Source organism: Pseudophryne corroboree, chromosome 3 (genome assembly GCF_028390025.1).
Source record: "Pseudophryne corroboree isolate aPseCor3 chromosome 3, aPseCor3.hap2, whole genome shotgun sequence".
Classification (NCBI taxonomy): Eukaryota; Metazoa; Chordata; class Amphibia; order Anura; family Myobatrachidae; genus Pseudophryne; species Pseudophryne corroboree.
Window position 1 is genome coordinate 89,927,975 of NC_086446.1, and position 16,331 is coordinate 89,944,305.

General features: G+C 50.2%; 1 protein-coding gene across 2 annotated transcripts in view; it reads right to left on the reverse strand.

The window, feature by feature from the left end:
- Window positions 1-12,080, reverse strand: part of LOC135057509 (gastrula zinc finger protein XlCGF8.2DB-like) — a 156,247-nt gene extending 144,167 nt beyond the window's left edge. For both annotated transcript variants that reach the window (XM_063963371.1, XM_063963370.1), the window contains exon 1: window positions 11,961-12,080. In XM_063963371.1, the coding sequence (XP_063819441.1) occupies window positions 11,961-12,045 (85 nt within the window). In that variant the 5' untranslated portion in view covers window positions 12,046-12,080. The remainder of the gene's footprint in view (window positions 1-11,960) is intronic.
- Between the last annotated feature and the right edge of the window lie 4,251 nt (window positions 12,081-16,331).

Sequence of the window (16,331 nt, forward strand, 5' to 3'; positions counted from 1 at the left end):
TCTTGTGCCGCCATGTCTGTTTACGTGGGCGACTGCCGTGATGTTTTTCCCACTGGATCAATACCGGCTGACCTTGAAGCAGAGGTCTTGCTAAGCTTAGAGCATTATAAAATTACCCTTAGCTCCAGTATATTTATGTGGAGAAAAATCTCCAGACTTGATCACACTCCCTGGAAATTTTTTCCTTGTGTGACTGCTCCCCAGCCTCTCGGGCTGGCCTCCGTGGTCACCAGCATCCAATCCTGAATGCCGAATCTGCGGCCCTCTAGAAGATGAGCACTCTGTAACCACCACAGGAGAGACACCCTTGTCCTTGGATATAGGGTTATCCGCTGATGCATCTGAAGATGCGATCCGGACCATTTGTCCAGCAGATCCCACTGAAAAGTTCTTGCGTGAAATCTGCCGAATGGAATTGCTTCGTAGGAAGCCTCTTTTCCTGGTTTTAGGAGGTTCCTGACTAGCTCGGATAACTCCCTGGCTTTCTCTTCCGGGAGAAACACCTTTTTCTGGACTGTGTCCAGAATCATCCCTAGGCACAGCAGACGTGTCGTCGGGAACAGCTGCGATTTTGGAATATTTAGAATCCACCCGTGCTGTTGTAGCAGTATCCGAGATAGTGCTACTCCGACCTCCAACTGTTCCCTGGACTTTGCCCTTATCAGGAGATCGTCCAAGTAAGGGATAATTAAGACGCCTTTTCTTTGAAGAAGAATCATCATTTCGGCCATTACCTTGGTAAAGACCCGGGGTGCCGTGGACAATCCAAACGGCAGCGTCTGAAACCGATAGTGACAGTTCTGTACCACGAACCTGAAGTACCCTTAGTGAGAAGGGCAAATTTGGGACATGGAGGTAAGCATCCCTGATGTCCCGGGACACTATATAGTCCCCTTCTTCCTGGTTCGTTATCACTGCTCTGAGTGACTCCATCTTGATTTGAACCTTTGTAAGTGTTCAAATTTTTTTAGATTTAGAATAGGTCTCACCTAGCCTTCTGGCTTCAGTACCACAATATAGTGTGGAATAATACCCCTTTCCTTGTTGTAGGAGGGGTAATTTGATTATCACCTGCTGGGAATACAGCTTGTGAATTGTTTCCCATACTGCCTCCTTGTCGGAGGGAGACCTTGGTAAAGCAGACTTCAGGAGCCTGCGAGGGGGAAACGTCTCGACATTCCAATCTGTACCCCTGGGATACTACTTGTAGGATCCAGGGGTCCTGTACGGTCCCAGCGTCATGCTGAGAGCTTGGCAGAAGCGGTGGAAGGCTTCTGTTCCTGGGAATGGGCTGCCTGCTGCAGTCTTCTTCCCTTTCCTCTATCCCTGGGCAGATATGACTCTTATAGGGACGAAAGGACTGAGGCTGAAAAGACGGTGTCTTTTTCTGCAGAGATGTGACTTAGGGTAAAAACGGTGGATTTTCCAGCAGTTGCCGTGGCCACCAGGTCCGATGGACCGACCCCAAATAACTCCTCTTCCTTTATACGGCAATACACCTTTGTGCCGTTTGGAATCTGCATCACCTGACCACTGTCGTGTCCATAAACATCTTGTGGCAGATATGGACATCGCACTTACTCTTGATGCCAGAGTGCAAATATCCCTCTGTGCATCTCGTATATATAGAAATGCATCCTTTAAATGCTCTATAGTCAATAAAATACTGTCCCTGTCAAGGGTATCAATATTTTTAGTCAGGGAATCCGACCAAGCCACCCCAGCTCTGCACATCCAGGCTGAGGCGATCGCTGGTCGCAGTATAACACCAGTATGTGTGTATATACTTTTTATGATATTTTCCAGCCTCCTGTCAGCTGGCTCCTTGAGGACGGCCCTATCTATAGACGGTAACGCCACTTGTTTTGATAAGCGTGTGAGCGCCTTATCCACCCTAAGGGGTGTTTCCCAACGCGCCCTAACTTCTGGCGGGAAAGGGTATACCGCCAATAATTTTCTATCTGGGGGAACCCACGCATCATCACACACTTCCTTTAATTTATCTGATTCAGGAAAAACTACAGGTAGTTTTTTCACATCCCACATAATACCCTCTTTTGTGGTACTTGTAGTATCAGAAATATGTAACACCTCCTTCATTGCCCTTAACATGTAACGTGTGGCCCTAAAGGGAAATACGTTTGTTTCTTCACCGTCGACACTGAAATCAGTGTCCGTGTCTGTGTCTGTCGACCGACTGAGGTAAAAGGACGTTTTAACGCCCCTGACGGTGTTTGAGACGCCTGGACAGGTACTAATTTGTTTGCCAGCCGTCTCATGTCGCCAACCGACCTTGCAGCGTGTTGACATTATCACGTAATTCCATAAATAAGCCATCCATTCCGGTGTCGACTCCCTAGAGAGTGACATCACCATTACAGGCAATTTGCTCCGCCTCCTCACCAACATCGTCCTCATACATGTCGACACACACGTACCGACATATAGCACACACACACAGGGAATGCTCTGATAGAGGACAGGACCCCACTAGCCCCTTGGGGAGACAGAGGGAGAGTTTGCCAGCACACACCAAAGCGCTATATTTTACAGGGATAGCCTTATAATAAGTGCTCCCTTATAGCTGCTTTTATAAAATCACAATTTCGCCAAATTTTGCCCCCCCTCTCTTGATTTAACCCTGTTTCTGTAGTGCAGTGCAGGGGAGAGCCTGGGAGCCTTCCTGACCAGCGGAACTGTGTGAGGAAATGGCGCTGTGTGCTGAGGAGATAGGCCCCGCCCCTTTTTCGGCGGGCTCGTCTCCCGCTCTTTAACGGATTCTGGCAGGGGTTAAATATCTCCATATAGCCCCCGGAGGCTATATGTGAGGTATTTTATGCAAAAAAATAGGTTTACATTGCTTCCCAGGGCGCCCCCCCCCAGCGCCCTGCACCCTCAGTGACTGCCGTGTGAAGTGTGCTGAGAGCAATGGCGCACAGCTGCAGTGCTGTGCGCTACCTTAAGAAGACTGAGGAGTCTTCTGCCGCCGATTCTGGACCTTCTTCTCTTTTCAGCATCTGCAAGGGGGCCGGCGGCGAGGCTCCGGTGACCATCCAGGCTGTACCTGTGATCGTCCCTCTGGAGCTAATGTCCAGTAGCCAAAGAAGCCAATCCATCCTGCACGCAGGTGAGTTCACTTCTTCTCCCCTAAGTCCCTCGATGCAGTGATCCTGTTGCCAGCAGGACTCACTGTAAAATAAAAAACCTAAGCTAAACTTTTCTAAGCAGCTCTTTAGGAGAGCCACCTAGATTGCACCCTTCTCAGCCGGGCACAAAAACCTAACTGAGGCTTGGAGGAGGGTCATAGGGGGAGGAGCCAGTGCACACCACCTGATCCTAAAGCTTTACTTTTTGTGCCCTGTCTCCTGCGGAGCCGCTATTCCCCATGGTCCTTTCAGGAACCCCAGCATCCACTAGGACGATAGAGAAACTACTGGTAGTTTTCTCTCACCAAACATAATACCCTTTTATGTGGTACCTGGAGTATTATCATAGATGTGTAATACATTATTTCATTGCCTCAATCATGTAACGGGTGGACCTATTTGGAGGGTACACTAGTCTCATCGTCGTCGACACTGGAGTCGGTATCCGTGTCGACATCTGTTTCTGCCATCTGAGGTAGCGGGCGTTTTTAGAGCCCCCCATGACATTTGAGACGCTGGAACAGGCACAAGCTGAGTAGCCGGCTGTTCTGTGTCGTCGACCTTTTGTGTAAGGAGTTGACACTTTCACGTAATCCTTCCATAAGTTCAACCACACCGGTGTCGACCCCGCAGGGGGTGACATCACATTTACAGGCATTCGCTCCGCCTCCACATCATTATCCTCCTCATACATGTCGACACAGCCGTACCGACACACAGCACACACACAGGGAATGCTCTGACAGAGGACAGGACCCCACAAAGCTCTTTGGGGAGACAGAGGGAGAGTATGCCAGCACACACCAGGGCGCTATATATCACAGGGATATCACATATAAAGAGTGTTTTCCCTTATAGCTGCCTATATATATTGTATACTGCGCCTAAATTGTGCCCCCCCTCTCTTTTTAACCCTTTCTGTAGTGTATTGACTGCAGGGGAGAGCCAGGGAGCTTCCCTCCAGCGGAGCTGTGAGGGAAAAATGGCGCCAGTGTGCTGAGGGAGATAGCTCCAACCCTTTTTCGCGGACTTTCTCCCGCATTTTTATGGATTCTGGCAGGGGTTAAAAAGCACCTATATAGCCTCTGGGGCTATATATGGTGCCAGTTTGCCAGCCAAGGTGTCAGTATTGCTGCTCAGGGCGCCCCCCCCCAGCGCCCTGCACCCATCAGTGACCGCAGTGTGTGGTGTGCATGAGGAGCAATGGCGCACAGCTGCAGTGCTGTGCGCTACCTTGGAGAAGACAGAAGTCTTCAGCCGCCGATTTTCCGGACCACCTTCTTGCTTCTGGCTCTGTAAGGGGGACGGCGGCGCGGCTCTGGGAACGGACGACGAGGTCGGGTCCTGTGTTCGATCTCTCTGGGAAACTCAGGAGAGCTCCCTGTAATGCACCCAGTCTCCTCTGGGCACAGTATCAAACTGAGGTCTGGAGGAGGGGCATAGAGGGAGGAGCCAGTGCACACCCATATCTAAAGTTCTTTTTAGTGCCCATGTCTCCTGCGGAGCCCGCCTATTCCCCATGGTCCTTACGGAGTCCCCAGCATCCTCTAGGACGTAAGAGAAAGAGGGAATCAGAGAAAGAGAAAAGAGGAGCGAGAGAGAGGGTGTCAGGGAGAAAGAAAGAAAGGCATGAGAGGGGAGAGAGCGAGAGGGCATCAGTGAGAGAGTAGAAGAGCAAGAGAGGGAGGGGGAACGACTGAGTGAGAGATGGAGAGGGGAGAAAGAAAGTGTGTGTCATGGAGAGAAAGAGGAAGAGACAAAGAGGGAGAAAGAACGAGAGAAAGGGAGGGGAGAGAAAGAGATGGTTATGGAGATAAAGAGGGAGAAAGAACGAGTGAGAGGGTGTCATTGAGAAGAGAGCTAGTGTCTGGGAAAGAGATAGTGTCAGGGAGGGAGGACGAGAAAGATAGTGTCAGGGAGGTAAAGAGACAGTGTCAGGGAGAGAAAGAGTGCTAGGGAGAGACACAGCCAGGGAGGGGGGAGAGACACAAAGAGTCAGGTAGGGGGAGAGAGAAAGAAAGAGAAAATAAGAATTTACTCACCGGTAATTTTATTTCTCGTAGTCCGTAGTGAATGCTGGGAACTCCGTAAGGACCATGGGGAATAGACGGGCTCCGCAGTAAACTGGGCACTCTAAAGAAAAGATTAGGTACTATCTGGTGTGCACTGGCTCCTCCCTCTATGCCCCTCCTCCAGACCTCAGTTAGGGAAACTGTGCCCGAAAGAGCTGACATTACAAGGAAAGGAAATTTTGAATCCAGGGTAAGACTCATACCAGCCACACCAATCACACCGTACAACTTGTGATAACCTTACCCAGTTAACAGTATGAACAACAACTGAGCATCAACCAATGGATGCCAACATAACATAACCCTTTATTAAGCAATAACTATATACACGTATTGCAGAAAGTCCGCACTTGGGACGGGCGCCCAGTATCCACTACGGACTACGAGAAAGAGATTTACTGGAGAGTAAAATCTTATTTTCTCTAACGTCCTAGTGGATGCTGGGGACTCCGTAAGGACCATGGGGATTATACCAAAGCTCCCAAACAGGCGGGAGAGTGCGGATGACTCTGCAGCACCGAATGAGCAAACACAAGGTCCTCCTCAGCCACGGTATCAAACTTGTAGAACTTTGCAAATGTGTTTGAACCCGACCAAGTAGCCGCTCGGCAAAGCTGTAAAGCCGAGACCCCTCGGGCAGCCGCCCAAGAAGAGCCCACCTTCCTTGTGGAATGGGCTTTCACCGATTTTGGATGCGGCAATCCAGCCACAGAATGAGCCTGCTGAATCGTGCTACAGATCCAGCGAGCAATAGTTTGCTTTGAAGCAGGAGCACCCAGCTTGTTGGGTGCATGCAAGATAAACAGCGAGTCAGTCTTCCTGACTCCAGCCGTTCTGGAAACATATATTTTCAAAGCCCTGACTACGTCCAGCAACTTGGAGTCCTCCAAGTCCCGAGTAGCCGCAGGCACCACAATAGGTTGGTTCAAATGAAACGATGACACCACCTTTGGGAGAAATTGGGGACGAGTCCTCAATTCTGCCCTGTCCATATGGAAGATCAGATATGGGCTTTTACATGACAAAGCCGCCAACTCCGACACACGCCTAGCCGATGCTAAGGTTAACAGCATGACCACTTTCCACGTGAGATACTTTAGTTCCACGGTCTTAAGTGGCTCAAACCAGTGGGATTTCAGGAAATCCAACACAACGTTAAGATCCCAGGGTGCCACTGGTGGCACAAAAGGGGGCTGAATATGCAGCACTCCCTTAACAAATGTCTGAACCTCAGGCAGTGAAGCCAGTTCTTTTTGAAAGAAAATGGATAGGGCCGAAATCTGGACCTTTATGGACCCCAATTTTAGGCCCATAGTCACCCCTGACTGTAGGAAGTGCAGGAAACGACCCAGTTGGAATTCCTCTGTAGGGGCCTTCCTGGCCTCACACCAAGCAACATACTTCCGCCATATACGGTGAGAATGCTTTGCTGTCACGTCTTTCCTAGCCTTTATCAGCGTAGGAATAACTTCATCCGGAATGCCTTTTTCCGCTAGGATCCGGCGTTCAACCGCCATGCCATCAAACGCAGCCGCGGTAAGTCTTGGAACAGACAGGGCCCTTGTTGCAGCAGGTCCTGTCTGAGAGGCAGAGGCCATGGGTCCTCTGTGCGCATTTCTTGCAGTTCCGGGTACCAAGTCCTTCTTGGCCAGTCCGTAACAATGAGTATTGTTCTTATTCCTCTCTTTCTTACTATTCTCAGTTCTTTTGGTATGAGAACAAGAGGAGGAAACACATATACCGACTGGTACACCCACGGTGTCACTAGGGCGTCGACAGCTATCGCCTGAGAGTCCCTTGAACTGGCGCAATATCTTTTTAGCTTTTTGTTGAGGCGGGACGCCATCATGTCCACCTGTGGCAGTTCCCATCGGTTTGCAATCAGTTGGAAGACTTCTTGATGAAGTCCCCATTCTCCCGGGTGGAGGTCGTGTCTGCTGAGGAAGTCTGCTTCCCAGTTTTCCACTCCCGGAATGAACACTGCTGACAGTGCTTGCACGTGATTCTCTGCCCATCGCAGAATCTTTGTGGCTTCCGCCATTGCCATCCTGCTTCTTGTGCCGCCCTGGCGGTTTACATGAGCGACTGCCGTGATGTTGTCTGACTGAATCAGCACTGGCCGGTTTTGAAGCAGGGGCTCTGCTTGACTCAGGGCGTTGTAAATGGCCCTTAATTCCAGTATATTTATGTGTACAGAAGTCTCCAGACTTGACCACAGCCCTTGGAAGTTTCTTCCCTGAGTGACTGCGACCCATCCTCGGAGGCTTGCATCCGTGGTCACCAGGACCCAGTCCTGAATGCCGAACCTGCGCCCCTCGAGAAGGTGAGCACTCTGCAGCCACCACAGAAGAGACACCCTGGCCCTCGGGGACAGGGTGATCAGCCGATGTATCTGAAGATGCGATCCGGACCACTTGTCCAACAGATCCCACTTAAAAATCCTCGCATAGAACCTGCCGAAGGGAATGGCTTCGTATGAAGCCACCATCTTTCCCAGGACTCGCGTGCAGTGATGCACCGATACCTGTTTTGGTTTCAGGAGGTCCCTGACCAGAGATGCTAATTCCTGGGCTTTCTCCACCAGGAGAAACACCTTCTTCTGTTCTGTGTCCAGAATCATGCCCAGGAAAAGCAGACGCGTCGTAGGAATCAGCTGTGACTTTGGAACATTCAGAATCCAGCCGTGCTGTATTAACACTTCCTGAGAGAGTGCTACGCTGATCAACAACTGCTCCCTGGACCTCGCCTTTATGAGGAGATCGTCCAAGTACGGGATAATTATAACTCCCTTCTGCCGAAGGAGTATCATCATTTCGGCCATTACCTTGGTAAATATTCTCGGTGCCGTGGACAGGCCAAACGGCAACGTCTGGAATTGGTAATGACAGTCCTGTACCACAAATCTGAGGTACTCCTGGTGAGGTGGGTAAATGGGGACATGCAAGTAAGCATCTTTGATGTCCAGCGATACCATAAAATCCCCCTCTTCCAGGCTTGCAATAACCGCTCTGAGCGATTCCATTTTGAACTTGAATTTCTTTATATAAGTGTTCAAGGACTTTAAATTCAGAATGGGTCTCACCGAACCGTCCGGTTTCTGTACCACAAACAATGTGGAATAGTAACCCCTTCCCTGTTGAAGGAGGGGGACCCTGACAATCACTTGCTGGAGGTACAGCTTGTGAATTGCCGCCAGCACTACCTCCCTTTCCATGGGGGAAGCTGGCAAGGCTGATTTGAGGTAACGGCGGGGGGGGGGAGTCGCTTCGAATTCCAGCTTGTATCCCTGAGATACAATTTGTATAGCCCAGAGATCCACCTGTGAGCGAACCCACTGGCTGCAGAAGTTTCGGAGACGGGCCCCCACCGCACCTGGCTCCGCCTGTGGAGCCCCAACGTCATGCGGTGGACTTAGTGGAAGCAGGGGAGGACTTTTGTTCCTGGGAACTGGCTGCATTGTGCAGCTTCTTACCTCTACCCCTGCCTCTGGCAAGAAAGGATGCGCCCCTGACCCTCTTGCCTTTTTGGGAACGAAAGGACTGCATTTGATAATACGGTGCTTTCTTAGGCTGTGAGGAAACCTGAGGCAAGAAAGTCGACTTTCCAGCTGTTGCTGTAGACACGAGGTCCAACAGACCGTCCCCAAACAATTCCTCACCCTTATAAGGCAAAACCTCCATGTGTTTTTTAGAATCAGCATCTCCTGTCCATTGCCGAGTCCATAAGACCCTCCTGGCAGAAATGGACATAGCATTAATTTTAGAGCCCAGCAGGCAAATGTCCCTCTGAGCATCCCGCATATATAAGACGACGTCTTTGATATGGCCCAGTATCTCTGTCGAGGGAATCTATGTCGTCTAACAGAGTATCTGTCCACGCTGCTACAGCACTACACATCCAGGCTGAAGCAATAGCAGGTCTCAGTAGAGTACCAGAGTGTGTATACACTGACTTCAGGATAGCTTCCTGCTTTCTATCCGCAGGCTCCTTTAGGGCGGCCGTATCCTGAGACGGCAGGGCCACCTTTTTAGATAAGCGTGTCAGCGCCTTGTCCACCCTAGGGGATGTTTCCCAACGTAACCTGTCCGTTGGCGGGAAAGGGTACGCCATCAGTAACCTCTTAGAAATCACTAATTTCTTATCAGGGGAACTCCACGCTTCTTCACACAATTCATTTAATTCATCAGATGGGGGAAAAGTCACTGGCTGCTTTTTCTCCCCAAACATATAAACCCTCTTGGTATTAACCGGGTTACTCTCAGAAATGTGTAATACATCTTTCATTGCAATAATCATGTATCAGATGGCCTTGGTCATGTAACTGTAAATGTTGGACTGTAAATGTGCCTCATCATCGTCGACACTGGAGTCGGACTCCGTGTCGGCATCTGTGTCAGCCATCTGAGATAGAGGGCGTTTATGAGCCCCTGACGGTTTCTGAGTCGCCTGGGCAGGCGCGGGCTGAGACCCCGGCTGTCCCAAGGCTGCAGCGTCATCAAACCTTTTATGTAAGGGGTTTACATTGTCATTTAAGACCTTCCACATATCCATCCAATAAAGTGTCGGCCCCGACGGGGGCGATACCACACTTATCTGCCCTTGCTCCGCCTCCACGTAACCTTCCTCATCAAACATGTCGACACAGCCGTACCGACACACCGCACACACACAGGGAATGCTCAGACTGAGGACAGGTCCCCACAAAGTCCTTTGGGGAGACAGAGAGAGAGTATGCCAGCACACACCACAGCGCTATATAACACAGGGATTTTTACTGCTAATAAGTGATTTACCCAATAGCTGCTTTTTTTGTATTTTGTATTATTTGCGCCTAAATTTATGTGCCACCCCCCCCTCTCTTTCTAACCCGTCTTGTACCTGGATACTGCAGGGGAGAGCCTGGGGAGCTGCTTCCAGCGGAGCTGTGAAGAGAAAATGGCGCTGGTGTGCTGAAGAAGGCCCTGCCCCCTCAGTGGCGGGCTTCTGTCCCGCTTTCCATGTAAAAAAATGGCGGGTTTTTTTACATATATACAGTGCTAGACTGTATATATGTATTTTTTTATGCCAAAGGTACTTCAATTGCAGCCCAGGGCGCCCCCCCCCAGCGCCCTGCACCCTACAGTGACCGGAGTGTGAAAGTGAGCTTGGAGCAATGGCGCACAGCTGCGGTGCTGTGCGCTACCTTAATGAAGACAGGAGTCTTCAGCCGCCGATTTCGTCGTCTTCAAGCTTCTGTTCTTCTGGCTCTGCAAGGGGGACGGCGGCGCGGCTCCGGGAACGGACGATCGAGGACAGGTGCCTGTGTTCGAACCCTCTGGAGCTAATGGTGTCCAGTAGCCTAAGAAGCACAAGCTAGCTGCAAGCAGGTAGGTTTGCTTCTCTCCCCTCAGTCCCTCGTAGCAGTGAGTCTGTTGCCAGCAGATCTCACTGAAAATAAAAAACCTAATAAATACTTTCTTTACCAGTAAGCTCAGGAGAGCCCACTAGGAGCACCCAGCTCTGGCCGGGCACAGATTCTAACTGAGGTCTGGAGGAGGGGCATAGAGGGAGGAGCCAGTGCACACCAGATAGTACCTAATCTTTTCTTTAGAGTGCCCAGTCTCCTGCGGAGCCCGTCTATTCCCCATGGTCCTTACGGAGTTCCCAGCATCCACTAGGACGTCAGAGAAAGGGAGTGTGTCAGGAAGAGAGTGAGGGAGAGTGTCCTCTGGGAGAAAGAAGTAGCGCGAGCGAGAGAGTGACTGTGCCAGGGAGAGAGATGAAGAGTGAGAGCCAGAGAGGAGGAGGAGCGAGCACTACATGATTCCAGTCCAGCAGAGGTGTCTGATGGTGGCGGGCACTTCCCAGCATTAGGCCCCACCCCCTAAATACCCACGAATCATGGAACTCGGACACGGCCAGGTATCCCCCCCCCTTCCTCTCCCCTTGCTGTATACTCCGGCTCCGTGCGGTTGCAGTCTCAGGGGGGCATGGTTTAATGATAGCAGCTTTCTTAGTTGGGGTGAAGGGGAGTTATAGGCTTTGGGGAAGCCGGTGAATGGGTGCAGGCGGAGCAGCAGGCCCAGGAAGCAACTCATGCCCCATAGCAGCTGCACTACCTGCACTCTCGGTAGTTACGTCACTGGCTACCTCCCCACAGTATTTTACTGCACTACCTCTTCCAGGCTACCTTGCCGTCCCGCATTACTGCGCTACCTTCAAAGACCCCATTATTAGACTACAAGGTGTGCAAAACCAGAGAGCCCCGCGTTGTGGCCAGTGTGCAAAAACAGAGAACATTGAGTACAAGACAATGTACAAGATTGCTATTGTGTGACCATCATTGAAAGTAGAATGTGTGGCTACTACGGGAAGTCAAGTAGTACAAACTTTAATAACGGTAATTACCACTTATTAATTCACCATATTCTGCTGAAAATTACAACTCTGTTTAGATCCCGGAGCTGCAAATAGCTTGAGAGATCATTAAATGATTGTGCTTTAATGAATGTGGAACGGTTTTTAAAGTCTGCAGACTGATCGAAGCTCTAGGACCCAGAATCAGCGTATACCAATGTTCTTGACAGAAATGGTGGTTTGTTTTTGGGGTTTTTTACATATTTGTAGGGTGGTTTCAATGAAAAGAAAGGGCTTTGAGATTTTATTCTGGAGCTGGGCATGCTAAATTGTTATTAGTTTTCGCAGTGGTTTATATGTATATCTAAGTGGAACTATTTTCTAATACGCAAAAGCATCTTCTTACCTTCTAATTGAAGAGGCCAACGAATCTCCATCATCACGTCCTTGTACAGATCCTTGTGTCCCTCTACATACTCCCACTCCTCCATGGAAAGATAGACAGTGACATCCTGACACCTTATAGGAACCTGACACACACAATGACACAGTCATCACCCAGACACCTCCCCTGGTGTTACTGTATAATGCCCCATTCCCAGCAGTCACCTCTCCAGTCATCACCCAGACACCTCCCCTGGTGTTACTGTATAATGCCCCATTCCCAGCAGTCACCTCTCCAGTCATCACCCAGACACCTCCCCTGGTGCTACTGTATAATGCCCCATTCCCAGCAGTCACCTCTCCAGTCATCACCCAGACACCTCCCCTGGTGTTACTGTATAATGCCCCATTCCCAGCAGTCACCTCTCCAGTCATCACCCAGACACCTCCCCTGGTGTTACTGTATAATGTCCCATTCCCAGCAGTCACCTCTCCAGTCATCACCCAGACACCTCCCCTGGTGTTACTGTATAATGCCACATTCCCAGCAGTCACCTCTCCAGTCATCACCCAGACACCTCCCCTGGTGTTACTGTATAATGTCCTATTCCCAGCAGTCACCTCTACAGTCATCACCCAGACACCTCCCCTGGTGTTACTGTATAATGTCCCATTCCCAGCAGTCACCTCTCCAGTCATCACCCAGACACCTCCCCTGGTGTTACTGTATAATGTCCCATTCCCAGCAGACACCTCTCCAGTCATCACCCAGACACCTCCCCTGGTGTTACTGTAAAATGCCCCATTCCCAGCAGTCACCTCTCCAGTCATCACCCAGACACATCCCCTGGTGTTACTGTATAATGCCCCATTCCCAGCAGTCACCTCTCCAGTCATCACCCAGACACCTCCCCTGGTGTTACTGTATAATGCCCCATTCCCAGCAGTCACCTCTCCAGTCATCACCCAGACACCTCCCCTGGTGTTACTGTATAATGCCCCATCCCCAGCAGTCACCTCTCCAGTCATCACCCAGACACCTCCCACGGTGTTACTGTATAATGTCCCATTCCCAGCAGTCACCTCTCCAGTCATCACCCAGACACCTCCCCTGGTGTTACTGTATAATGCCCCATTCCCAGCAGTCACCTCTCCAGTCATCACCCAGACACCTTCCCTGGTGTTACTGTATAATGTCCCATTCCCAGCAGTCACCTCTCCAGTCATCATCCAGACACCTCCCCCGGTGTTACTGTATAATGTCCCATTCCCAGCAGTCACCTCTCCAGTCATCATCCAGACACCTCCCCTGGTGTTACTGTATAATGCCCCATTCCCAGCAGTCACCTCTCCAGTCAGCAGCTGAATGATCTTGTTGGTGAGTTCCAGGATCTTCTGCTCATTGTCTCTCTCATGTATCAGTGAGTGAGGTGGGGGTTCCGTGATGGGGCTCTGGGTCCTGCTCAGTCCTCCGGACATACAGGGATGGCTGCTGGGTTTCATACTCTCATGAGACTTCTTCATTATTGTGTAATTCTACATATTAACAGACATTTATTATGCAAACATATCCTTATACAAACTACATCCTCTTCCCTTCACTAATGTACAATATATTCCCGTCAATGTCCCAATCAAGGACGGTCTCCTACAGGCTTCAGATTAATTGTAATAGTCCTTGTTTCATTAATCAAGATAAGAGATATAGCACTGACCCCTGACCCCTTGGTTCTGTTTTATTAAGAAATGTGTGTAGTCACAAGAACGCCTCACCTCTCCAGTGAGCAGATAGATCATATCCATGGTGCAACTTAATATCCTCCGAGTCATGTGACGTATGTCCTTGCCCATCTGCAGGCGAATATCAGTTTTGGGATTCAACACAATGTCCATGTACAGATCCTTGTGTTCTTCTATATACTCCCACTCCTCCATGGAGAGATAGACAGTGACATCCTGACACCTTATAGGAACCTGACACACACAATGACACAGTCATCACCCAGATACCTCGGCTGGTGTTACTGTATAATGCCCCATTCCCAGCAGTCACCACTCCAGTCATCACCCAGACACCTCCGCTGGTGTTACTGTATAATGCCCCATTCCCAGCAGTCACCTCTCCAGTCATCACCCAGACACCTCCCCTGTTACTGTATAATGCCCCACTCCCAGGAGTCATCTCTCCAGTCATCACCCAGACACCTTCCCTGGTGTTACTGTATAATGTCCCATTCCCAGCAGTCACCTCTCCAGTCATCACCCAGACACCTCCCCTGGTGTTACTGTGTAATGCCCCATTCCCAGCAGTCACCTCTCCAGTCATCACCCAGACACCTCCCCTGGTGTTACTGTATAATGCCCCATTCCCAGCAGTCACCTCTCCAGTCACCACCCAGACACCTCCCCTGGTGTTACTGTATAATGCCCCATTCCCAGCAGTCACCTCTCCAGTCATCACCCAGACACCTCCCCTGGTGTTACTGTATAATGCCCCATTCCCAGCAGTCACCTCTCCAGTCATCACCCAGACACCTCCCCTGGTGTTACTGTATAATGCCCCATTCCCAGCAGTCACCTCTCCAGTCATCACCCAGACACCTCCCCTGGTGTTACTGTATAATGCCCCATTCCCAGCAGTCACCTCTCCAGTCATCATTCAGACACCTCCCCTGGTGTTACTGTATAATGTCCCATTCCCAGCAGTCACCTCTCCAGTCATCACCCAGACACCTCCCACGGTGTTACTGTATAATGTCCCATTCCCAGCAGTCACCTCTCCAGTCATCACCCAGACACCTCCCCTGGTGTTACTGTATAATGCCCCATTCCCAGCAGTCACCTCTCCAGTCATCACCCAGACACCTCCCCTGGTGTTACTGTATAATGCCCCATTCCCAGCAGTCATCTCTCCAGTCATCACCCAGACACCTCCCCTGGTGTTACTGTATAAAGCCCCATTCCCAGCAGTCACCTCTCCAGTCAGCAGCTGAATAATCTTGTTGGCGAGTTCCAGGATCTTCTGCTCATTGTCTCTCCCATGAATCAGTGACTGAGGTGGTAGCTCAGTGATGGGTCTCTGGGTCCTGCTCAGTCCTGACAATTGGGGGCTGCTGGCGAGTATGTCAGGGTCTCCTGGAATAATCTTCATAACGGTATAATCCTATGTAATGAAAGTTAGAGAAACAAATAAGAAAAAATAAAAGTACACTTATTTCTCCTTTATGGCCAAAATAATAAGATTTTAAACCTACCGGTAAATCTTTTTCTCCTAGTCCGTAGAGGATGCTGGGGACTCCGTAAGGACCATGGGGTATAGACGGGCTCCGCAGGAGACATGGGCACTATAAAGAACTTCAGAATGGGTGTGCACTGGCTCCTCCCTCTATGCCCCTCCTCCAGACCTCAGTTAGAGAAACTGTGCCCAGAGGAGACGGACAGTACGAGGAAAGGATTTTTGTTAATCCAAGGGCAAGATTCATACCAGCCCACACCATCCACACCGTATAACTTGGAATATACGCAACCAGTTAACAGTATGAAACAAAACAGCATCAGCCCGAGACTGATCAAAACTAACATAACCCTTATGTAAGCAGAAACTATATACAAGTCTTGCAGAGGATAGTCCGCACTGGGACGGGCGCCCAGCATGGTCTACGGACTACGAGAAAAAGATTTACCGGTAGGTTTAAAATCTTATTTTCTCTTACGTCCTAGAGGATGCTGGGGACTCCGTAAGGACCATGGGGTTTATACCAAAGCCCCAGACCGGGTGGGAGAGTGCGGATGACTCTGCAGCACCGAATGAGCAAACATGAGGTCCTCATCAGCCTATCAAACTTGTAGAATTTGGAAAAAGTGTTTGAACTCGACCAAGTCGCCGCTCGGCAAAGTTGTAATGCCGAGACACCCCGGGCAGCCGCCCAAGAAGAGCCCACCTTCCTAGTGGAATGGGCATTAACCGAATTTGGTAACGGCAATCCAGCCGTAGAATGAGCCTTCTGAATCGTGTTACAGATCCAGCGAGCAATAGTCTGCTTAGAAGCAGGAGCGCCAACCTTGTTGGCTGCATACAGAACAAACAGAGCCTCTGTTTTCCTAACCCGAGCCGTCCGGGCTACATAAATTTTCAAGGCCCTGACTACATCAAGGGACTTGGAATCCTCCAAGTTCCCCGTAGCCCCATTAGGGGTAGCTACGGGGTAGGCACCACAATAGGTTGGTTCATATGTAACGATGAAACCACCTTAGGCAAAAATTGAGGACGAGTCCTCAATTCTGCTCTATCCACATGCAAAATCAGATAGGGGCTCTTGTGAGACAAGGCCGCCAATTCGGACACCCGCCTTGCAGATGCCAAGGCCAACAACATTACCACCTTCCAAGTGAG